The sequence below is a fragment of the Vollenhovia emeryi genome, unplaced genomic scaffold, assembly GCF_000949405.1.
Source record: "Vollenhovia emeryi isolate VEMERY1.0 unplaced genomic scaffold, V.emery_V1.0 DF939252.1, whole genome shotgun sequence".
In the NCBI taxonomy this organism is placed as follows: Eukaryota; Metazoa; Arthropoda; class Insecta; order Hymenoptera; family Formicidae; genus Vollenhovia; species Vollenhovia emeryi.
In genome coordinates, this window is record NW_011967114.1 from 39,853 (window position 1) to 66,697 (window position 26,845).

The 26,845-nt window shown below is 43.4% G+C and overlaps 1 protein-coding gene across 1 annotated transcript in view; it reads left to right on the forward strand.

Annotated features, from left to right (window-relative positions):
• LOC105559825 (beta-1,4-glucuronyltransferase 1) overlaps window positions 1-19,427 on the forward strand; it is a 40,659-nt gene extending 21,232 nt beyond the window's left edge. The window contains exon 4 of the mRNA XM_012008425.1: window positions 18,895-19,427. Within this exon, the coding sequence (XP_011863815.1) occupies window positions 18,895-19,101 (207 nt within the window). The 3' untranslated portion in view covers window positions 19,102-19,427. The remainder of the gene's footprint in view (window positions 1-18,894) is intronic.
• Window positions 19,428-26,845: the final 7,418 nt, after the last annotated feature.

Consider the following 26,845-nt stretch of genomic DNA (forward strand, 5'->3'; position numbering starts at 1 on the left):
GGGGAGACAGGGAGAGACAGGGAGAGCCACAGACAAATAGGGAGAGATACAGAGACAGGAAGACGGAGGGAGGGGGGAGAAGGGAGAGAGAGAGAGAGAGAGAGAGAGAGAGAGAGAGAGAGAGAGCCGGATTACGATATTTTGCTAACTCGACGACGCGGCAAACCGTGCTACAGGAAAATCGTCAATGCGGATGTGGCGGCCATAAAGTTACACGCTGCAGCAAGGGAGTATTAGCGAGATCATGACGCGAGCCAGGAAAAACAACGAGAAGGGGTGGCGACATGCGGCGGGTCGAGAGTATAGCAAACTAGAATGAGCGTATTCCGTCGCGCGCGTACACCGCACACGGGACATTAATTGAATTATATATTATCATTGCCGCGGCGTTATCGGACGACGGAGGCTCATTTTGCGGAGCGGACATTATTCAATTTAAACTTGATGCATCTCCGGCCGTGTAATCAAACGCTTGCGTATCGCGGGGGCACGACGTCGCAAACTGTACTTTTCAGGCGCGTCATCCTCGCGCGAATTACGAAGATTTGCAAATTTCTTAGAACGATAATGTCGAGCTTCGAAACTCCGTCCCATGACTCGTGGGGAATTATTGCGGCAGAGGGACTGCGATATCCCTCCGGAACGGGGAGAATCGATCTCTCGCAATCAGTCTAAAACTTGAACGCGGAAACGGAAAAATGATATGCTTCGATTTTCACTCCTCTTCGAATCTCCAATCGTAAAGTTCCCTCTCGCATTTACTTGCACAACTCAATTCGTTTAAACGGCTGCGAGAGAAAGGGTCGCGGTGACTAAAATCGCGGTGATCCTTAAAATGTTATTTGTGCCGAAAACCACAAAACGAGCGCGAGGACCTTTCCGCTTCCAGTCCATATCCACAGAGCATTGTATTCCCCCGAACGTATAAATGTTCTTTCGTGGCATGCGGATCCCGCATTGTTTTGACAAGAAAGTACGACGGTACTGCTTCCGACTCTACAGCGGATATAACGAAATTCCATCGCGCGGCAAAAATCCGAGCGCGACGAACGTGCACAGCTGCAATTCGTAAAAACGAACACGCGAAGTATATGCGGCGGCAATAAAACAGGCGTAAAATCTACGTACGTATGATATCGGCACAACTGCAGAAGGAAATTTCGCGATCTACGAGACTCACAGATCCTTTCGTCTTTCTTTTCTGGGAAAAAAAAGACAGCAACCCATTTTGAGGCCCACAATTAGTAATCGAATTATTTGGCTTGTTCGTAGCTCTACTCTGGGAAAGATTTTGACCTTTTTTGTAGTTAAGCAACTTAACATTTCGGTTAGTGTCTCTTGAGTGAAAATTGTCTTTGCGTTACTGAATATCGACAGAACTAATTGATTAGTATTACTTAAAAATCTAGAATATTATAGATAAAATAGCTAATTGCGATTTTTACGCGATTTAATTTAGTTACGCGGAGTAAAATTCGTAAAAGGCTAGAGTTATGAACAATTCAAATAATTCGATTACTAATTGTGGGCCCTAAAATGAGTTGTTATTTTTTCCCCCAGAGTTCAGACGAGATAGTTAACACATTCACCGCCAAACGTATTTTTGACTTTCAATACACGGCAGTTATATTTTATAATAAAAAGAGCAATGAAATATTTAATTTATACAGGGTTGGGAAGTTATTTGTAACGAAGTTACAGTTACAGTTACAGTTACTTCTTTTTGGCAACTCTAACTTAACTTCGTTACTTTTTCTCCATCCGTAAATGTAACTTAACTCAGTTACATTTTTTCGATAACTAGTAACTAATTTAATAGTTACATTAATATTTACTTTATATATTTACATATTTACACTTTATATAGTTATAAAATAATTACTTTATATATTTTTTAAACCTTCACTGGTAATCGCATAGGCCTTGGCTTTGCGTATATATAAGCGCCTCCCTAGAAGCACAATTCATTGGCTGTACATTGGCTAACATTGGTTAAACATTGGTTATGTTGGCAGTGAATTCGCCAATATTTCCCCAATATAACACCAATATTGGTCATAAAATAAATGCAAATATACTACTGATATCGTACAAGGATGATTATTTAATATTGGATTGATTGTATTAGCAAGATTGCCCAATAAAATTGTAATATTGAGCATAGAATAAATGCTAATGTGTAACGCCGATGTTACGTATCAATAATTGCACGTTACTGTGTTTACATTGAAAGTGCATTGCAAAAATATGAGGCTCTCCACCACTCCCGCCGAATTCTTATCGGCGGCCCTTTTTTATTTGCGATAATTTGCGAATTTTATTCACAACTTATTTTGACATATATTATATATAAAAATATAGAAAGAGATAATGTTACATACTGAAACTAAAAACATGATATACAATAAAAATATGTACGCGATGGGTACTTTTGGTTGTCCCGTCTTTAGGGTCTGTACTCTCTAAAAATTAATCAGTGCATCATTACTGTAAATCAGTGAATATTCATTGTTTTCAGTAATAAACCACCGAGTGATTTTTAGAGAGTAACCCTTCAGGGTACTTAAGCCCCTCCACCACGACAAGGTAGTACCCGAGGAGGGGATTATCAACAAAAAACTGTGCAATTACATATGTGTATATATAGAAAAATGAATATTGAATGAACATAAATCAGTGTTGCTATTTAATGCACGACGTGAGAGAGATTCAGCTAATCGAAAGATTAATTCACAATCCCGATCTTGGGACAAAATCAATTTTCTCGGAATTTATCAATAATGCCTAATAAACTAATGATCCGAGATAAGCCATTCTTATCTCGTTAGAAGCGCTGAAATCTTAGCTTTTCAACGAGACCAAGATCATCTTGCTACGATTTTTCTGTGCGAAGATATTCACGATTATATCGACTCGCGATCTCGATCTCGGGACAAAATCAATTTTATTTTTGTAATTAATTAATGAAATCTCGTAAACTAATAATCGGAGATAAGCCATTCTTATCTCGTTAGAAGCGCTGAAATCTTAGCTTTCCAACGAGACCAAGATCATCTTGCTACGATTTTTTTGTACGAAGAAATTGACGATTATATCGATTCGCGATCTTAATCCTCATTCAGAAGCAGCTGACGGCGCGTATATGCGGCGTCTCGCGCGGCGTCTCGCGCGGCGTCTCGCGCGGTGTCTCGCGCGGCGATGTTTACTACCGAACACCTGTGCCGCGTATGTTTTTGTGCCAGTTTTTTGGGGACGTAGTAACCTTGTGTAATACTCGCGTAAAACTTGCGCGGCCTTCGTTCATGAATGGTGCGCGCGCGCCCGATTTTTAAAACGCTATAACTCGGCGAAAAATCAACGTAGCGACACGAACCAAAAGCCAATCTTCTTCGTTTCGTATCCTGCAGATGTCTATGCTAAATATGTATGCCCTTATCATAAAACTTACACACGGCAATGGAATAAAAATTAAAAGGCTGAAATATAAATTATACGTATAATCAACTTATTTCATCGTATTCAGTCTTCCTTCGTCGGGCCAGATGGGACCTACCTTTCGTCGCTCCTGGCCATACAGTCTGGTCATTTTGACACGTGGTAACCGTATCGGTCTCTCCGTGTAAGAGTGCAAGACAGCCATTCTGCTCAGGCCCAAAGTAACGAAGTTAAGTTAGAGTTACCAAAAGAAAAAAAATCGGTAACTGTAACTGTAACTTCGTTACAAGTAACGAGTTACTTCCCAACCCTGATTTGTATATTACACAAATGTTGTCATAAATTGACAGTTCTAGGAGCACGAGGTGCAAAAAGTGCAGAATTACTCCAGCATCCCCTTAAATATTGCAGAGAAATTTCACCGCCGAAACACGCGTGCACCGGATGGTATTAAAGCGTATATATGTATCGCAGCTTCGATGTCGACGCGATCAGTCGTGTGTTGCGATCCCTGTTGCAAAAGTGGCGATGGCGGTGACCGCCCCGGTCGTGCGGCCGGCGTTACACGCCGGCGGATATCGGAAGTACGTATTCGTACATCGGTGCTCGCGTCTCTCCCCTGCGGTTTCTGTCGCACAACATTCATTCACTTCGCGGAGGGATGAGAGTGGATATCGTTTGCTCTCTCTTTCACCCATCACCGTAGCCAGAGCTGCCAAAGATTTATTTCAGCATGCGATGCTCGAGCTTAGTTACTTCGCTCTTTTCAGGATGCAACGTTGTCCGTGACCGCATTCTTCACATTTCAAATTTCCCCTGCCCTCCTCTCTTATTGTCTTTCAGTTTTATTGCAAGAGATTTTTTTACACGAGCAAACATTTTTCAAGCATTTTATTTAGCTATGTACATCTCTTGGCTTCTGACTATTATTTACGCCCGTTTTCATCAACGTTTAACTTTGATCTTATTGTTAGTTAAATTCATTCGCTGTCTCTTTCTGTCTCTCGAGAAAGAGACAAAAGATGATTTAAACTAAGATCAAAGTTATACGACGTTGGTGAAAACCGGGGTTTACGGTTTCCAAAATGCGATTGATGTGCCGCGCGTTCTATCCGAAATGTCAAAGTTGAAACCGTAGCCGATGGTAGATGGACCTTTTCCGTTACCATCATCTGTATACTATCTCGCATACGCGCGTCTCTATACGCATGGATTATTCAGCGAAATAAAGTAGACAAATAAAATTCATAAGGCTCTGACGTGAAATCACGAACAGGAAGTAATAAAGGATTCAAGAGCCAAGACAGGATGTTAGTGTCTAAATGATTTTAATTTTTAAATTTATTGCGAAAAATTTACCGCATGCCTCGGTGGTCGAATCGGTGAGACGTCCGCCTAGTGAGAGAGAGAGAGAGAGAGAGAGAGAGGGTCAGGTTCAAACTTTAGCTGAGGTAAATTTTTCGCAATAAATTTTAAAATTAAAATCTTTTGGACACTCCTGTCTTGGCTCTTATATCCTTTATTACTCGGTATTCGAAATAAAGTAAGCGAGGTAAGCGAGGAGGATTGCGAGTGTGGACTTGGATAGTTCAGTTCGAAGAGCATTCGCCCGGCAAGTGAAAGGTCCCAGATTCGAAACCCTGGTCTAGTACTAGCCCGTGAATTTTCTCACCGAAAATTAATAAGTGGCGCGTCTTAGTGCCTATACCTCCCCGAAGATACACCCCTATTTATTATTAGGGACACGTATACACACGCGCGGTCCCTCGCGAAAACGTGCATCGTCGCCGGCGCGATTTTATTTTGCGTTAATTAATCTTCGGCTGTTTACGCATACAATGCGCGAGGACAATACGGCATGCGCCATAATTACGATGCAATTACGCCGGTTCCCCGACTCGCCTCGATTGTCCGGTAAAATGAGCATGTTAATTGCCGATCGATTCGTTAATTCTCCGTGCCGGCCCCCGCGTAGCCTTTGTCCGACCGCGAGCGGGCTTAACGTTCCCCTCCTCCCGCCCCCTCGTACAACCTTCAATTACCCGTCGATGCACCCGGGCGATTGTCGACGTGGCCAATATAAAGGATTTCGCCCCGACGATGTACGGCACGCGCTGCACTCGCCCGTTCGCTCGCGACTCCACATCGCCGATCGATTCTGTCATCGTCGATTCGACACGCCAACGTAGTCGGACCTGGCGGGATTCTTTATTGTCGTGTTTATCGAGTGCGCCGATCGCGCCGGCACGAACCGCCCCGGCTTGATATCTCATCAGACCGGCGTTATCGGATTGATTCCGGCACCCGGGGCTGGCGCACCGCGATAAGCGAGATAAGCCTGGCGTGGAAGGCGTTGAAGTGTAGAGGAACAGAAATAAAAGTCGTCGGGGAATGGGCACATTTCGCCATGTATTTTGAAAGCGTGTAATCTCGGGGCCGTAATTAGTTCGGGTCGATTTTAGCGAAATTTGCCAGTTTGACAAGAAAGAATCACGGGAGGCGAAGTTGTTGTTACGACGATTCATATCTCGAGAGAAAATGGCAATACGACGATGTTGTATTTTGTAGACGTAGAGGCGTATTGACTTTATGTGGGATATTGATATGGATATATTCGCTGATATTGCATTATTGATATAACGAGGGGAAAAAAATGTCGATTTGCATTAGGAATCGAGTTAGATATTCCAGCGCCGATACCGTCGGCTTGGCGGAGGCGACTTTCGCCCCATGAATAAGAAATGGCATCGATTTCGTTCGTTATCTGGCGTTTTATTTCTCAATCTATTATTCATTAGTGTAGCGCAAACTATAAATCCATAATGGCAATACGTTCACTGCCGTGGACGCCGATGCGGGTGCGGTAAGCGGCGTCGGCTGTCGCGAGAAGAAGCGACATCGAAGTGGCGCACGCGAGTAGGTGCCTCGCAGGTCATCGCGATCAAGTCGGAAACGAGATAGTTCGTTCTAGACGCTTCAACGTAGCAGTCATTCCGCGGTGATTGAGCGATTCCGTCGGCCCGGGGTCGTAAATCAAAGGCGGACCGGCACGAATGGAACGATCCCCGATTGTGCCTGAATCGTCCACTCTCTCTCTCTCTCGATCGTGTTCGCGATTTGCCGGAAATCACGGGACACGAAGTCAGAGCTCGCGTGTTGTAGATGTAAAAGTGCGAATGAGGAAACAGAAAAGCGAATGAAACGAATCGGATATGTAATTTTTCGCAAAACTGGGATTGGGATTTGCAGAGGAGACCGAGTATTATTTCAAGCCTGGCGGCTCCGCCTGATTTTTCCTACTGATTAAAATGATGAGCGTATTTACAGAATTATGCGACGCGTGTGCGTTGACGAATTATTTTGCATGCGATTCGTTAATGCCCGATCCGGCTTTCGACATAATTTATTTCAGCTTAATTCGTCCGATAGCGCGCTGCTAATTTTTGACGTAACGCTCTTTCGCGCTAGATATGATCCGCCGCATTTTCGTAAATAGATATTTAATACGGGATTAAACGATGCTGAATAAGTAAATTTTATTTTATTTCACATTACGCGTATTTAAATTTACATTTTGCAGCAAAGTGCCGGGCAAATTAACCTGCGAATTCAAATTATCAGCGCATATATCAAACGCCATATAGCGCACTGGCTGCATTTCATAATGCAAATTCGATAATGGGGCAACAAAAATCTTACTCGACTTCCGAATATGCGGGAGCCTCTCTCTCTCTCTCTCTCTCTCTCTCTCTCTCTCTCTTTCTCTCTCTCTGTGTATCGTTGTTATTTTAATGCCTCCGTGCGTTTAATTATTTCCACGCATCTCCGGCGCGATCTTTTTCCGCCAACCATTTTATCATAATTGAATCGGGAGGGCGAAAGTGATTTTCAATTAGGCTGTTCGGGTATTCCGCGCAGCACGTCGGTAGTCAACGATCCAATTCGATCCAGAGGGTGTCCGTAATTTAGCGGCTAATTCTCTCGTGGAAGATCAATGGCTCGCGGCTCGCAGGCACCGTGTAACAAGCGGCAATTTAAGTGTCTCGCAGGATAATGCAAGTTTCTCTCCCTCGTAGGGGAGGATCGATCGGATTTAACCGTATCGCAAGTTGGCGCGCAACCGGAGTCGCCGTCGCGCATCTAACCGATCGCGGGGAAAAGGACGCGCGGCTTTCATTAAACTTTTTTAATATCGCGCGTATACATCGCGAGAGCATCTTTGATTTCAACGCCCCTCGGAATAACGTCGAAAACCTGCGAATTTAACCTGGAATTAAAATCTCCAATTTCTGACTCCACCCGAGCGTCGTCGAGATCAACGAGAGGCGCGCTCCGCCTCGCGTTCCGCTCTCTTTTCCGCCTCTCGCCGCTTTAATTCTGTACCGGGCTGGTGTGCACCGGTGCCCCCTTAATGCCGAGAAGATAAGTGGAGGCGCCGCACGACGGCGAGACGGGACACGCCGTATTCGCGGGGATTTACGTCGACGTGCGATGGCATAAAACTCAATTATCAGATTTAGCTCGCGGCTTACTGCCGCGTAGCCGGCATATTACTCGGCGATGCCATTTGGAAAAATTATACGACCCTGTTTACCGTAGCCCCGTTCCACCCCTCGCCAACGCTTTATGTCGACATGCGCCGGCACGTCTTCATTTTAATGCGTGTCACTTCTTTGCTCGTTCGCTCCGTTCGACGAAACACACACGTTTTCTGCGCGCCGAGGGATCCGACGTTATCCGAAAAGTGCCACTCGCGGCTTCGCCGTTCCGCGACGGATATTATTCAGCGTTTCGAATCGCGGCTACGGATGTACCGTCGCAGAAATATGGGATATCCGACTGTCGAGCTGTCGAAGTTGCCACGGCATTATATTGGCGTCATATCTAAATCGAGCGAGAGGACACGATAAAGGGAATTTGTGAAAGAAGCGTATTATAATTATAAGCCGACGTGCGGCGGTATTTGACAAACTGTAACGAGCCACTTGAGTTTATACCGTTGGATATTCTTGCCGTTAAATCTTTCTCGAACATTCGTGGCAATTATTAACCGTAATGCAGCTAATTTCATTGATATATAACTTGTGGGGAATCACATTGCAAAAGGAACAATGCGAATAATATCTGTACCTGACAATGAGAAGTAAACTGCAGGTACAAAATTATCGATTTTCAAGTTTTCATCTCAACGCTCTAATTATCTATTTTATTTATTTTTAAACAAAGTCTTTTATTTTCTAATTTTATAAAAATATTACAAAAGAATAACTTATAAAAATGTAAGTCACTTTCAGCTCTCCTGTATAAATTTGCTAAATGTCAGTTACGACAGTTGACCTCTCGGGCACAGATATATGTACGTATATGTATAGAAAATAGTCTTCTATTATGAGATAGGATCCTAATATAGGATAGCGGGGTTTCTGCTAAATTTATAGGCATCATCAGTTGATTCCACCATGAATTTATTGCTCTTAGCGCGAAACCGAAGTAACTCGTTACTTGTAACGAAGTTACAGTTATTTTTTTTTGGTAGCTCTAACTTAACTTCGTTACTTTCTTTCCATCTGTAACTGTAACTTAACTCAGTTATATTTTTTCGATAACGAGTAACTAATTTAATAGTTACATTAATAGTTACTTAATATATTTTTTGCATTAAATTAATGCATAAACACCGGCGCTTTACAATTCAAATGCGCAAATGTGATATTTTTATTTTCATTGCAAGAAAGTAACTGCAAAGTAACGATTCGTTACTTTTTAAATAACTGTAACTGTAACGTGTTACTTTTCAGAATTGGTAACTTGTAACTGTAACTAGTTGCATTTTAGCGAAAAAACTATAACTGTAATTAGATACTTTTATAGAGTTACTTTCCCAATCCTGTAGACCGTGTAGATAGATCGTGTAATTGTTGCGAAAAAAGATTTGATTGAATTTGGGTGTTAAAAACCTGCTATCTCATATTAGAAACCTGTCTCATACTAAAGGACTTTCCCCTACGTGTAAGCGTGTCGCTCAAACTTTTAATGTTGAACAGTCTGTAGCACGCTTGAGGGATTTTTATGAAATAATTATATGCTGAAGATCGTTCCCCGCGGAACGGAATCCCGCGGACAAGGGTGACCGGATTGAGGAGAGCCGTTGCGGCTTACGCAAACTAGAGAAATTAGCGCGAGTCTCCCGATGAGATTGCGTCAACAAAGCTAAACCGTTGGTACGCAATGATTTCGCTGAACCGCCCGAAACACGTCGGTACGTAAGGAATTCACGGCGAACTATGGGGGGGGTTCTTGAATATCAAAGGGACACTCTGTCTTTGAATTTCGAGCATCGGGATGCCACGAGATCCTTCCGCAAACGGTGAGGATTGAGTCGCGCGGCGTGCGCCGGCGCTGATTTTAGTCAATATAACAACACGGTAATTACGTCACGTCTAATTTGCGAGATACATGACGTGGCGCAACCCGGTATGCATTCCGTTGCTTAGGTTGTGACACGTAATGCATTGTGGCGGAGCATTGCGCGGGCAAACTAAGCCAAACTTAATACCTCGATCATAACGAAGAAACATTTGTATTACGTGTAGCATTGTTCCACCTGCAAATTATCAACTCGCGTATTTTCGACAGCCTTAAATACAGAGGGACTACTGCAGGAACAGGGATGATCACGCAATGCCGTGTTTCTCACGGGGGGAAAAAACTTGCGACAGCAATACGTTAGAGATATTTAGGAGCCGCGTGTGGTAGGAGACATTCGGTATTCCGAATATTTCTTTCGGGCGGCTCCAATTTTCCCCGCGTTGTCCAAACTGTCTAATATCCTGCGACCCGTTTCGATTAGCAAACGAGAGGGGTAATAAAATATGTTGGATATTACGTACGTAACGCTGCCATAGGGTGTCACCTGGCCGCGCGGCGACTTTTTCGAGCGAAATCGAACAGGAGGCCGCCGTGACGGTGGAATGAAATAAAGAGCGCGAACTGTCAGTGCGGTGTCAGGATCGTAATGGTCCGCAGCGATGATAGTGACACCGTCCATTCGATACCGAAGCGTGAAATTAACCCGGGCGCATTTCCCCGAGGTACCGGGGAACGTAAGCTTGTCCGTCCGCGCGACATGCAATTCCATTTTTGCGAGAGAGCGAGGTGTACCGCGCCGTACGCGTTTCCACCAGTTGTAAAATTTTAACTCGCCGCCCGTGCCGTTTTCAACGTGCCTCTTTTAGGTCCGGACGTGGCGACGCTCCGACGCGAAATAAATAAAACGCCGGATGAAAGTCACGGGGCACGTTATGAGTTTATTAATCGGCGCGAGCGACCGCCGGTACGAATTACATTTCTTTCATGGGCAAAATTATGCGAGTTGTATCTGCGTAAATTTTCTTATAACATATAAGACGCGTGTGGTATACAGTACCGGTTCAAATTATATCACCTTTAGGTTTTCCGAGCGTAACAATCGTCAAAGTGCATCGAATGGGCTCAAAATTTTACAGTGTACAACCTGATAGCAGGTGCGCTTTGTACACGAAGAGTAATGAAATTTTGACAAAGTGTACCGTAATTTTTTCCAATTCTTCATTCGTACACTGTAAAACTAGTTATGCTCGAAAAATTAAAAGGTGATATAATTTGGGCGAGGTGTAAACCGCTGACCAAAATCATCTACACCAATGCCTACTAATGCCCAGCGGACTTTATATTATTATCTTATTTTATCTCGTCTTATCTTATTTTATTTTTATAATGCCCCAGCAAAGCCTAATGCCAAACTAATGTCCAAAAAGTCCAGTAATGCCTACACGAAGAGAATTTCTGCCTAAAATTTATCCTGGAAATCATATAGTCGTGGGACAACGTGCATTTCGAAGAATCTTATGAGAGCTTTTTGAAATTTTATCATACATTTTGTAATTGTACTTAGTCTACATTTTATTAGTGAAAATCATGTAATCGTGGGACAACGTGCAGTTCAAAGAATTTTACGAGAGCTTTTTGAAAATTTACTGTACATTTTATTAGTAATTGTACTTAGTCTACATTTTATTGGTAGATTGTATGGTAAAATTTCAAACCATTCTCATGCAGTTCGTCAAAATGCCACGTTACCCCACGAATACATGACTTTCAGGGTAAATTTTAAGAGAAAATACAATGCCCTCAGCGGTTTACTCCTCGAATTTGGGCTGGTACTGTATATATCGTTTTTATCTTTACCGATGAAATACGAATTTCTTATTTCAGAATTTAATCGCCCACTGTTTGAATTGTAAGACACCATGTTTTATTCATCGAGATTGTGAAATATAACAGCGGTAATACGTTCTCTCTGTATGCAATCGCACGTACTTACAACTATGTGGTCCGATTATCTGACACGCTATGCAGATGCATACACGGAAATGCACACCCGTGATTAACGCAAATACAAACCGCGCCGTGTTAGTGACCCGCTGCAATATTCTGCGTTATCGCTCGAAAGCTGCAAACGGTTGCCTTATCTCCAATTAAAGCGGTGTGTCATCCCTAGTTTGAAAAATACGATTGCTCCCCGAGTTATTATAACGGTATAAGTTTATACGACAGGACAGGTGACAGTTTTACGTAGCGAATGTTTTTATCAAAGCGAAGCTGGGGTTTCCTCAAGTTTTCCTACTTGCTAAGCTTATGCTACAATGGACGCCAAACGCAAGATGCTGAGCCGTAACGTAAAAAATCGACTAATCGCAGTCAAATATTGAGAAGAATGATCGACTGTCGTTGGCCGATTTCTTACGTTGCGGCTTAGCTTCTTGCGTTTTGCGTTCATTGTAGAACAAGCTTTACTGGTTTTTAGCGGCAACCTTACTGGCGCCTCACTAATCGCGCGTACCATTCTCTCTTTCTCATCTTTCCTCGCGTCTTTCGTAGCTGCAAACCTCGTTGCTCTTTTTTATACATTAGCGATTACTATTGTTATCAAACTACAAATTTCGAATCTTCATAATCAAGGAACGGTCGTGGAATTGTGTTACGTTCTCTTCTCGTTCCTTTCTATTTCCTAATTTCGCTCATAAAAAAAGACACTCGAACAGCAAACGAGTATTTTGAGAGAAAGAGCTAAACGCCTCTCATGCTTGTTAAAAGGGCCATTACGAGGGCACACAGAGCGGAAGATAGATTTATGTGGCTAATATATTCCGTGCTTCTTGCATAATACCTTCCCCGTCTCCCGCGTGCTCTCGTTATTTGTGTGGGTGTGTATTTTTTTACGCACATACTGTGCCGTCGCCCTTTGAGTCCTTTGAGCCGCGCCGGAAGAGAGATCGCGCGTCGAGTTCCGCAAATTGTTCATCCCGCCGCGGAAAAGTTTCAACGGGCCGCTTCTCGCAGCCTCCCCCACGGGAGCTTTGACGTGCATTATATGCGTTATCGTGCGTTCGCGGTTCGCGGAATGTTTTCTACTTGGCCGGCACGACGGCGGCCGTCGATGCTACGCACGCGGATTCGCGTAGGGTCTCGCGTCTCGCGGAATTCCAGGGGAGCGGAGTTTCCCGGTGAGCAATGTCGGGCCCGCGCCGCCCTCGTTTCGCCATTGTAGCTACGTCGGCGCGCATCTACATACGCCGTTAATGCCGCGGTGGCCGTTGTACACATGCATTATCCAATAATCGTCGCGATGACGAAAGTTTCGCGTGCAAACAGAGCGCGCGCGCGCGCGCACGGCGCCGGTATGCATTCGCGAGCGGTATCAGGGCGCGCATAAGTTCAGCAAACATCATTACGCCCGCGACTCTGTAACGAATGTGAGGCCGCGGGGTTTGTTAATTAAGAAGATACGTCAGCCCGCCCGTGTTGTTTAATGCAATCTGTTCCCCGGGAAACCCCCGGCAAACAGTTGGCCGTCCTCTCTCCGCAACTCCGGGCTCTCGCCGCGCGAGAGATGTGCACTTTAGCCGTCTCCGCAAGAATGTGATCTGCGCGCGAAACTGAAAGGAATTTATTATCTGTCCAATTAAGACGGATAATTATGCAGCGGTGTCCGCCGCGCTGGCTTGTTAGTCGTATAATTCATGCGGGAATGTCATGCGTTTCCGTGTTGAAGCCATCACGGATCAGACTTGTATCATTTCTCATTCGAATCGCGTGCTCGTAAAAAAAAACCGCCGCGCCGCGGCGCCGTAATTACGTTTTTATTTAAAACTTTTTTCCCGCCATTATTACACCCCCGGTCGTACCTCGCTGACATTTCCCCATCCTTAAACGCACATTGTTCGCGTATCGTTCGTAAGAGGAGAGAGAGTGAGAGAGAGAGAGAGAGAGAGAAAAAAAAGGGGAACGTCATTTTTACACGTTATTCCAATCGTATCTCGTTATAATTATATTCCACGGTGAAATTCATCAACAGGCGGCGGAACGATTGAAAATCCCTCATTAATATTAATCATTTGACATGCCTCGGAAAATACAATTCCGATTCTCATTACGCGCAACTTCGTTACGTCACGCGAGTGCCCTCCGTCACCCCTTCCTGTCAGGTTCGCGCCGTATCACGTTAGGTGCTTTCACGGCAATTGTCGGCGGGGGCCTGGACCCGTCCAAGGAGGGAAATCGATGCGGGTTATAAATGAGAGAGCGTGCGCGAGAGAGAGAGCGAGAGCGAGAGGGCTCGTCTCCCGCCGATCGCGCGGCGTATATATGTTTTGGCAGTGTCAGCACTGTAGTAACGTGACGAATTGTGTGCATCCATTGCGACACGTACTGCGGAGACAATCCCGGGGCGTCGCGGCGCCTGTCACACGCATGTCGCGCCGTCGTTACGTATAATTATTCACGGGGCCCACGTCTCCAAGATCTAGAACACGGCAGATTAGATTCTGTCTATCAATTTCGTCCGACGATGTAATCCGCGTGCACTGCTATCCCCGTGGGTTACTGCTTCGTCGCGTTCCCCAACAATATCCCTCCGCTCAGCCCGTCCCATAATTAATATCATTATTTGTCATCCGCTCAATGCGTTCCAATTTTGATCTATCATTTAGTTTCTAACGCGGGGTGGATCTAACTCGGCGCTAAGTCCGCTTTGCATTCCGCTCCGTTGAACGTACGTGATATGTTTCGATCGCCTCGTACTTGCGACGGCTAATGGTAATGCGACATTTGTATGCATCTTTTCCGTTACGACAATGTAGCATTGTGTGCGCCACGCACGCGCTATATTTGATTTTAATAGAAGATAATTGAGAAATTTTCTGTATTATTAAAAATGCCAGATATGGTATCAAGAAAACACTGAAGTTGTTAATTACTGCTGGCGACGTTGAAGAATGTTCTTGTTACTTGATTATACGCGATTGACCTCAAACATGGCGTTTCCACGTAATTGGGGAAAGGGGGCGGGGGGCAGGGATACTTAAAAAATCGCGTATCGACAGTTCTGTGCACTGTCGACAATCCGAATCGGAGCGCAGTTTAAAGTCGAAAAATAGACGCGAAGATATCATCTTTATACTGTTATTGCGACAAATATTACCACATGCCTCGGTGGTCGAATTGGTGAGACGCCCGCCTAGAGAGTAGGGAAGTCCATGTTCAAACTCTGGCTGAGGTAATATTTTTCGCAATAAATTTTCTGCATTACTAAAAATGCCAGATATGGTCAAGAAAACACTGAAGTCGATAATTGAGAAACTAAAGAATTACGCTTACCTTATGGTTGCTCCGCCGTTGCCCGTCGCCTTGCAGGTCTCCTCCTCCTCCTCTCAGAGCTCCTTGTGTTGCACTCACACAATATTCACTCGCGAAAATGATTAATTACGCGAAATTTCGCGTGGCACTCCCGTACGCGACGTGAAACACCGCGAAACGCACCAAGTATTAACATATGTCCTGTGTGACTTTCCGTCGCACAAATCATTCAAGCCGGCAACTCGCATGCCATTCTTCATCTCGAGTAGCAATAGATAAATTACTTTTAAACCGGCGATGTAAAACGCGAGGCGAGCATCGGAATCCAGACGTCCGTAGTAAAGAAGTATAGTTGTTAGTCAGCAACGAAAGCATATTTTACGAGTCTTGCTGTCAATCGATTTAATCTTTACGCGAGATGAATTACACGAGCGAAACATTCACTGCGATGAACAGCCGTTAATAATTGTAACAGTTAACTGCGATAATTTTCGATCGCATTTCCAGATGTAACGTAACGAACGCGCAGTAAGCGATTTTCTCGACTTCGCGCGCCTGTACGAGTTACAGGAGCAGTGAATTACATTAAAGCCGTCCACCATATAACAGATTTTTCTTTCTCTTCCCGAAATTGAAAGATTACATTGAAATCGACCGATAATTCAATGCGCGATGCGCCGACGAAGTGTAATCGCGACAAAGTATTATACTGCAGTCATATTTTCGATGAGTTGGTCTCGTGAAATATCTACGGCGCCTCAGCATGCAAATCATTTCTCATTACAAGTTTTAAAGACTTAATAATTTATCGATGAGCGAAATTATCGACTATTCCATTGCAGTAAATGTGAAAAAGAAGCGCGCACGCGGAAGTAGCATGCCTTTGTAAAAAGAATCTCAAATATTACTTGTTACCGATAGACGTGTACAAATTAATAGCGTTTTATCCCTACACTCGTCGCGATCGCGTCTCGGAAACTGATAAGGCAAAATTAATACGACGCACGGAGCGACTCTACGCTACCAGCCGGCTCGAGACTTGGCGAGCGACTGATCGCGCGGCGACCTTCACGTAAACAATGGCACGCAGAACACCGCGTGATCAGCGTGACGCGCGAGCAGAAAAACTATTTATGTTGAGAATTCGTTGTCCGCCCACGAAATTAAAATTCTATCCCTAATATTTCACATTACTTTGCCCAGTGACTGTTACTACACATTTTGCGGACTAATTAGCATTGCTTAAGATAACGATTGACTCTGTTCAATCGCGAGAAACGTTTTGGAAGTCGTTACTTTGATTTTAATTCCCGAGAGATTTTGCCTCAATTTAGTCCACGTGTACAAATGCATATTGTTTAATTGCAAATCTTAATTTATTGCGAGCGAATTATCTAATTCTTCGCTTTATTAAGCATATAAATTGGTCGACGTGTATTTAATACCTCATTTAAAAGGAACCGGATATAGAATTGCGTTATTTAGCTTTAATTTATATTTATTCGCGATTAAAAGGGGATTATTATATTTCTATATTATAGAGAACTGCGAAATTATCGACTATTTAATTGAAGTAAATGTAAAAAGAAAGCACACGGAAGTAGCATGGTTTTGCGAAAAAGAATCTCGAAAAATTACGATTCTTTGCCTTATAACAAGCACCGGGATAGCTTTTATTATTAAAGTAATGTCAAAATAGAAATCGGAAAGCGATACTTGCCTAGCTCTCGATAGCAAGATGCATCGTTACGCGTTAAATGGGGAGGTGGAGAAGGGTCACTCGATACGAGGTCAATCGCTTCCGAAGGGGATGCATCTCGGTTGGCTGCACGAGCACACGCAGACATATTCGCCGTACATTGTTACGTGCGATTATTCACGAAGACGCATTCAGAGCCGGGGGAGAACGGGCGGACCGGATCTCGTCCGTTGGGTCTGTCTGGCTCGTCCCGGATGGCGAACCGAGGGGCGAGATTACGACGCCATTCGCCTTTCTCCTCGCTGTCGCGCTGCTTACGCCGTCGGAAACACAGGGCTTCCCGCGAAGATGTCAACCACCCGGACGAATATCAGCGGCATGCTCCGAAAGCCACTTCCGCCGAAATGGGGCGCGCGTTCGAAAGTTGGCGCCGGGGTCCGCGCTCGTGTCCGGAAATCCTCGCGGTGTCATACTTTGGAAATACGGTCGCACGACTCGCCGGTGTCCGATACGTCGTAGAGATTTATCTGGACGAAATAAGTCCCGATACACAATGCCATATCTGTGCCAAGCTCTCCTCGCTTTTTACGCGCGCGTAGCTAGGCGGTGCACGACCCTACAAATCGATTCCCTTACTAAATAACTGAAGCAATTGTTTCACCTCTCATAATTTAATCGCTTCAGCTTTCGTCTTATTTGCGGAAGCTTTAACGAACGATTTTTCCGAAACTGCAACGAGAGATATTATGTTTAAGGTCGTGCAAAAAATTAATCCGGGGATAGGGCGATCTTATTTATTCGCGGCTGCATTCTTGCACGCTAAATCGACATTTTGGATAAAGGAAGGCCATCGCGGGCTCTTGACGGGTAATAATGACCTGTTCGTCAAACGCGCCTCCACTATTGAGCGCCGCTTATAAAAGACAATACCGGTATATATCACCGAGTATTCTCGCACGTATTCACGAGGCGAGGCGCATTGCGACACGTGCTCGTATTAAGATTGTCGTTCGCGCCGACCTAACGTCATTCCCTCCCCGGCCCCGGCCCCGGCTCGTATTCCGCAGGAATGACGGGCATGCATGTCGCTCGTTTCGCACACATGCACGCCGCACGCAGATGCGGCAGGTGCGCGACGGCTTACGTAGACGCCCGCGTTTATTACGTCGCGCTGCGAGGCGGCGGAATCTCTCTCTCTCCCTCTCTCTTTCTCTCTCTCTCTCTTCCCGCCCGCCGTGGAGTTTCGTTACCAGAGACACCCTGGGCCTCCGAAGCTCGAAGCGGGCTCGTAAAGAATCCGAGCGCACTCGTTCCGCCGTTCGTCTCGTCCGCCCGCGGTTACCGCAGATCGACGCGGAATTCCTCCTTGCGCGGAGGTTGTTCCGGGACGAGCGCGCGGCTCTCGCCCCGTGGAAACCGGATTGGCGAACGAATCCCGCCACCTCGTAGCTCCACGAACAGGCGACGAATTCGTGTTTCCCAATGCTGCTTTCGATCGGAGACGAGGGGCGGTGTACAGATTTGTAGCATTACTGGGCATTACTAGGCGGTACTAGATATCTTTTTGGGCATTCCCTAGGGAAAATTTACTTTAAATCGAATTAAAACTTTTAAAAGTAATCTTTCAAATCTACAAGTTAACTTAAGGAAGTTAAAAGTTTACTTAAGAAATTTTAGAGTAATTTTGGACACTAAAGTAAAGCCAACGGCACACGATACTATTTTTCCTACTGGATTGCTTACGAGAGTCTTACGGTATAAGGGTTAGTTTGGACATTAGACCTTGCTGGGGCATTATAAAGAAAAATAAGAAGAAACAAGATAAAATAAGATAATAAGATAAATGCCCACTGGGCATTAGTAGGCATTGATTACTGTACATGATTTTGGTCAGCGGTTTACCCCTCGGAGGTGTAATCGGGTACGGATAAGTGAAGCCGGCTATTATCCAAATGCGGGACGCGAACGGTCGATTGAACCGCGTTCGATTCTCGGTTACGATATATATTTCAATTTGTAACGTTAATTTTATTTCGGACGGTAAATTTGTCTCGCGTAACAGCAGCCGCTCGTTTTTCTTGCAGGTTTACGAGATGTACGTGACGGGTTATCAGTTCAAGGTGCTATCGCCGGTATTTACGGGCCACTGGGGACTGCAGACCAGGAAGACCAGGCCCGCTTGGCGCGAGCGTCAAAACAGTGCCAACAGGAAGCAATTCGAGACGTTCAAGAAGGAAGTGTTCGCGCGTTACATGCGAGATCCGTTGAAGATGATGAAGAACGCTAACTGACAAAAGGCTCATCGAGGGTCTCGTTGACTCGAGGCTCCTCCCGTTCACGTTCGTCCTTAGGCTCAACATCGAGGAAACCAGAGTAGAATTAGGCCTCTGACTACTGTCAGTGCTCACCACGTAACGTAGTTAATAGAGATGTTTCACAATGATCGAACAAGTCAACGAAGTATTCGCCCTCTGACGCGTTTCCTTTTTATCCTGTACATAGACATAGTAAATATAGACCGAACGTCCCACTGAATAACCTGAAGCTTGTGAACAGAGAAGATTTAAGATTTTCTTCCTCTGTCTCACCATCGTGACAAGGGAGAATCACGCCTGCGTAGTACTGCGCAGGCACGATTCTTTTCTTTTACGATGTAAGACAGAGAAAGAAAGTCTTCTTAAATCTCCTCTCCCTCTCTCTCTCTCTCTCTCTCTCTCTCTCTCTCTCTCTCTCTCTCTTCACAAGCTTCAGCTTATTCAATGGGACGCTCAGTGTATATTGGCTATGTCTATGATCCTGTATTATTATTTCATAACGTTGTAATGTGAAACTCATATCAACTCGTGTAATTCTCTCTCTCAACTTGAGTTAATTTTCACGCAAATCTAACGTGTGGAATCGCCTTTTTATTCATCGATATTCCATTCATGTGTTGCGTAAAGAGGTAATTTATACCGTTCGGACATTCTAAACGACTAACAGGAATATTCTTCAGGGTCGCCAGTAATAATTAACAACATTAAGATTAGTTGACCGTATCTGGCAATTTTTATGTTTAAACATCGCTACGTTTCGACCATGGGTTTTGGTCCCAGACCAATCATCATCCCAGACTCAATTTTACTTACGAGACCGAAATTAATAATTCCATCGATTTCTTGGACACTACTGTCCTGAGAAATGATGGACACTTAATAACAAACTGGTACAGAAAACCTACTTTCTCTGGAAGATACGTAAACCTCTTTTCGAACCACCCCTTGAAATATAAAGTTAACACAATCGCGAATCTCGTAGACAGGGCAATAATCCTTTCTGACAGTCGTTTTCACCAAGACAATATTCAAATAGTTAAAAATATTCCAACAAATAATTGCTTCCCTACACCTCTCATAGACAAACATATCAAATCTAGACTCAAACAAATCAAATTAATATAACAATAATGACCAGCCTAAGATTTTCGATCTTCGGTTACATATAAGATTTCCATACATTAAGGGCGTTAGTGAGGATGTCAACCACAAACTACGCAAAGTAGGTATCAACACGTTACTGACCGTACCGAAAAAACTCGATTGTATTATAAAAAACGAAAAAGATTCCTTGACCGATGATCAAAAGGTTGAAGTTGTCTACAAGATTGACTGCAAAAATTGTGACGCCTCTTATATAAGAGAGACCAAACGACATCTTAAAACTAGACTAAAAGAACATTCAAATGACATCAAGAAACCCGCGAACAACCACTCTGTGTTCAGTAAGCACTGTACATATCTTGGTCATGATTTCAATTGGTCGACTCTCCATATTCTACACGGGAGAGCAACACAAGAAGGAGAGATAGTAGAAATGGTTTTTATAAAAATGACTAATGACACTCTCATTTTGCAAAAAGACACTGAAAATCTCAACGCTATTTATGACCGCATAATTGACTTAACTTAAATTTGGACACCACTATTCATTTATTATTTTGACTTATTCTCTTGACTTTTACTTGCTTTTAATTATATCAACCGTGTTCTCGTATATCAAATACTGACAAATTTTCATAGCATGTCTTTATATTAATTACAATCCAAATTTCTGCACCTTTCTCTCTCTCTCTCTAACTCTTCAATTTTTAGTAGGTGATTATACATGACAATCCTTTCTACATCACCAAAAAATACACGCGAGTCTATGTATACGACCATCTCAGGTAATGTCTCTAACAATTGTAAATTTTTGTAACAGTGAACATAATTTTCTCTGATTTGTTTAATTTATTTATATATTGATTTTGTTAATCTCTAATTTATATAGTCAGATCGCTTGAAAAGGACCAAAACCCATGGTCGAAACGTAGCGGTGTTTAAACATAAAAATTGCCAGATACAGTCAACAAAATCTTAATGTTCTAAACGACGTTTACGCGGAATGGATAGGAATCTTTGACGAAGGATGGCCGATCTTATCTTGCGGAGCGGGAACAATATAGCGAAACCGTATTAAGCGCAACGATGGAGTGCTCCGGTATGCTCGAGAGAACAGATGCCAGATCGGGTAACCGCGCGATCGGCGGATTCGCGCTACTTATCGAACCTTCCGGTTCAGCGATTCCGCTAGGCGGAATCAGCCGCGAGAGCTCTTGTTACTTCCACTCACGATTTCCCAAAGTCATCAGAGACCCCGCCATGCGGGATCGCGAAATAAATATCTCGTCGTGAGTTTCGCGGCACGTACTCTCGCGCACGACGAGCGGGAAAACGAGGGCAGGGGATCTTAAGTGAGCGTACCTCGTTAGCTGTCTGGGGCTTAAGAGGGTGGCGTTTAAATCCAAAATCGATACTCCGCTTGACGCTAGTGGCGTAGCGCTCCGAGCGCGAAATAAACAAATGGCATAAACTGTCGGCGTGGCGTGTCGTCTCGGATTTGTATTGATTGAAACAAGAGAGACGCGAATGTAATTTATGTATGAGGTGCCTCAGGCCGCGGGTCCTTTAATCGATGAGTTCTTTGACTAATGTCCAAGTTAATTTCTTCTCCCAATAGCAAATGGCACCAATAATCTTTCAATTGTAGGAATTTTACACTTTAGAACACTTGATGAATTAAACATTAGAACGCAAATAGACAATAAAACATTTCAGAGGGTATACTTTGGCCGAATTTTAATTTAAGGCACCATTAGACTGAGTACTTTGACGCGTTAAGGGCTGGTTTCACAAACATCAGTTAGCTGCTAACCGAAGGTTAATTGATTCTCTGTCTCTTCTTAAATAGTAAGATGGAGAGGGAGTCGACTGAACTCTAGTCAACAACTAGTTAACCGATGTTTGTGAAATCGGTCCTAAGTCGACTTTAAGTAATTTGTGGCTAACGGGGGATACAAAGAATTTGAGATGCTACCGTATACACGTATAATCAAGTGGAGGGATAGCAAATACGAGTGAATGGAAAGTAATAGCTTTGCATCATCGAAACATCGCGTCCTATGAAGGCTCGACGACACTCGTGCGACATCCCGAGGCGTAATGCACGCGTTCCATTTAGCAATATAATCAAGTCGCTTCGCAGGATGTGCGCTATGTCTTTACGTTAATATCGCCGACGTTTGCTTTACGTTACGAACTTACAGAATTAATTATGTTGGACGAGATGTCACGAGATTTGCAGGCACGTATGCGCGGATGTGGTCTCCATTTGCTCGCGCGTTGTGTAAGCTCAACAGCGACAACGATTGCTCAATATATATCACCGTTGATAATGTTTTATCCTATTGATCCTTTGATAACATGCTCTCATTCGCTCTTTTAACTGACATGGTGCGATTTCTCAGATTTTTGTAGGTTCCTTTATTCCAGCAAAGTTACATGACACTTAATTTCACCGTTTATATTTAAGAAAGTTTACAACAAGAAACATATGAAGAGGATTATATATAATTTATATACGTGTGAAATATATATATATATATTTATAAGATTTTGTAAACTTCATTCTAGCTTTCACGAGATAAAAATGCCGATGTCAGTCAAAAGTTGAAATGTCAACGTTTAATTTAAGGCACAGAGTCATCTTTATATTGTAATGTTTTTACTGATAAATGTATAAAATATATAGTGTATAGGTGGTGTTGTGAAATGATAAAATATAAGAGAATTATCAAACACTATACCATTATCTTTCTGGTCCTCACGATAAATTCGCTGAGAAGCGTAATACGTTACAAAATCCTCTTAAACTGATTGAAAGATAATTAAAGTGAGCTGACGAAATTCCGGGAAATCTAAGTATATAAAACAGTTGATTGATGTTGCGAGCAAAGTAAGCGCCGAATAAATTTTCTTTTCCATTTCATTATATTCTGTCATGCATTTCTCTTAATTATTTGTAACATATTTTCTCTCTGTTATAAAAAAAAACCGGGTGGTAAGTAACGAAAGAAGTAATTTCCATTTACATTAACGTCTTCTGGGCTATGAGGCTTAAAGTGAAACTGCGTTGCGAGATGACGAAATCTCGTTTTTCACACATCGGCGTGTAATGTCTCTCTGAGGACAATAGCGCCGCTCACGTATTATGTGGTGTTGTTCCATAAGATAACACTTGACTCCCCCATTCATCCCCTAATCCCGAGAGCTACGCAAATAATCCGATTAAGTATGGCGCTATTGCGCTTTGCGAGCTAGAACGCGTCAGTTTTTTTTTCCACGGTTATCTGGAACAATCCCGTGAACGTTCGGCAGTTAACTCGAATCGCGGATACAATGGCCGACAATAAAAAGTATCTATATATAGTGAAACTCCACCGAGTGTGCCGGATGAAAATGCTAACGATCGGACGGTTTCAGGGCACATTCCGACGCGGCTGCATGGCGCCAGGTTGCGGCGCGTAGGTACGTTTTATCGTGTTACCGCGGTTGCATCGCGTGTCATAGGTGTCGGCTTCGAGTGCATCAGACTTTCGAGTTTACCGTGAAGAGATATCGAGAACACGTACGTTGAATACGTAGGAAACTATAAAAATGCGCGGATCTCTTCGGGGATAGACTCTTCGGCGAATCTGGGGAGTCGATTTTTCCGTGATAAAAATATCGAGAGCAGCTATTATTGATCACGATTCTTGAAAACTTTTAATATCGGAGAAAAGACGAGACAGACGGAGGACTTGAAAAATTTATACATATACTTTGAATCTTATATTTATTATTTATCACCTTCTATCCGGTGACGACTTCCATTGACTCTGGTGTCTTTCTCTTCTATTATTTTAATTATTAATAGCAATTTTGAAAAAAAGGAAAATTCATCACATATGCTTCGAATCTTATATTTATTATTTATCACCTTCTATCCAGTGACGGCTCTCATTACCCCTGTCTTTCTCTTATATTATTTCAATTATTAATATCAATTTTGAAAAATTAAACTTCACTACATATACTTTGAATCTTATATTTATTATTTATCACCTTCTATCCGGTGACGGCTCTCATTACCTCTGGTGTCTTTTTCTTCTTTTATTTTAATTATTAATATCAATTTTGAAAAATTAAAATTCACCGCGAGTCAAAGTTTCATTCCCTCAAAGAGTTCTTGCTCATAGCTTTCGCTTGAAAGATTATTAATTTTTTCGATATTTTTGCAAATAAAATTAACTCTTTTCAACTTCGTCAAATCAATCTCTAAAATATCAACCGGACCTTCCGGCACATTTCGCATGTACGTGGAGATAAACGATTCCGCGGTTTGCTTCGGGCACACATGATCTTCGCGGAGACTATTTATTCTCGATTTCTGTAATCGCATTTGTGAGGCCGTTTCGACGCGAGGGAAAGCACCACGTGTATCACGAAATCTCTTCTCCCGACGCCTTTTTCGCACGTAGGAGAACGACGGGAAGTTTTCGTAGCCGTAAACGTATATAGTTACATCTATGCACTCGGTGACGTAACTTAACGTTTAAGCCCGAGGTATAAACCATTTCCCCGGCGTTCCCCGCGATCGTTTCGGTTTAGTAAAGTTTGTTTACGACTATCGTATCTCGTTATGGAAGATCTGGAAGGATGCGCGCGAGAATCCATAGTCGTAGTCGCCGTCGTCGTCGTTGTCGTCGTCGCTGTTATCGTCGTTATCGCTTCTTGTTGGACCAACGTACGGACGCGCTATCCTGGCTGTTGTAAAGGATTACCGCGTGCGAGAGAGCGCAAGTCCTTTAAAGGGAAAAAATGCGGATTTACTTACTTCGCAGCGCGCCGAACGCAGGGAAGAAGGAGATTCTACCGCACTACACGCGCTATATTATCAATGTACATATCCTCGCGTATACCTCGCCACTTGTGTGTACCGTTAATCCTGGAACGAATTTCTTGAAAGAGCACGCGTCGCGCACCACGGTTTAAGTGTAATGTATTCCGGCGCAAATGTTAAAGCTCTCGTTGTATATTCAGCGCCATATATACGGGTATATATGCTCATTAATAATCATAAGAACGCAGAAGCGCAACTCTAATTGCGTAATAGTGATCATGGTGATTAGAATTTGAAGAGAATATTCAGTTTGGCTAATGAAGAGACGAGGCCGCTTCTTGCGGAGACGAAACGACGAGAGATAAGAATAATTGCGCATCATATAAAATTATCACTCGCGACTCGCTATTGAGACGAAGATTTTATTTCTCGATTCTAACGAACGTTGCATCGGGATAAACGATATTATTTAAATCAAACAAGCGGGAGCGCCTTTAGGTCCGAGCAAGATGTTGGTAGACCAATAATTGTAATCTAAAATGTGAATTCCACCTTGTCCTGCGCGCCGATTTCTTTTCGGACATAACACAGTTTGTTTGACGTCAGTGAATTCACATATTAAAATCGATAAGGGATTTCTAATTATTTTAAATGCTATATTTAGCATTCGACATCCCCCTTCCCGTACACAGTTGGAAAATGTGTGTTTTCCAGTTAAATAAAATGCCGGTTAAAATTTTTGTGTTAAATGTTTAACACATTCATTCACGCGAAAAATATTACCTCAGTCGATATTCAAATCCGGGACGTTCCAATATTATTTAAAATATCAACGCAAGCACACGTAAGTCTTTAACAGAACCGTTTGCCCTTAAGACGGCACCTTCTCCGCTGCGTTTTCACGTTACGACAACGTAATAGTTTCACTTAAGGAGCGACGACCCCTCACACATTTCATGCTGCCGACTCGATTCAAGAACGGCTTAATTTCCTAACACACGTCTTCTTGGCATTAACGTTCGTTTTATTATTATTTTTAATGTCAACGGGGATAGAGGAAAGTGCCCTATTACGAGATAGCAGGTTTTCAACGTCCATATTCAATCACAATCTTCTTTCGCGGCGATTACACAATCTAACAATGAACTTTCCACTAAACAGATCTCACTCCAAGGGCAATGAATTCATGGTGGAACCAACAGACAATGCCCCGCTGTCTCATATTACGAGCCTGTCCCGTAATAGGGGACTTTCCTCGACGTTTAGTGCACCTTTATATAATAGCGTGCACTTGTGTTTAAAACGTTTAAAACGTTTTCTTCTCCGCTGTGTTTTCATATTATGACAGCTTAGTCGGACAACGTAACAGTTTTACTTAAGCAGCGCGACGGCCCCTTACACTTTTCATACCGCCGACTCGATTCAAGAAACGGCTTAATTTCCCCAACACATGTCTTCTCGACACAAACGATCTTCTTATTATTATTATTTTAAATGTTAATGTAAGGCACACGTGCAGCTTTACATAATGGCGCGCCCCTGTGTTTAAAACATTTTCTTCTCCACTACGTTTTCATATTATGACAGCTTAGTCCGACAACGTAATAGTTTTACTTAAGCAGCGCCACGGCCCCTTACACTTTTCATGCCGCCGACTCGTTTCGAGAATGGCTTAATTTTCTACACGTTGCCGGCTATTTAGCTAGTTCTCTGCCAGTTTGCACGAGTCTGAGGGAAAAAGGGGATGTTGGATGATGTGTGCGCGCGCGAGGGATTCGCCGCGGGGTACGAAGGATG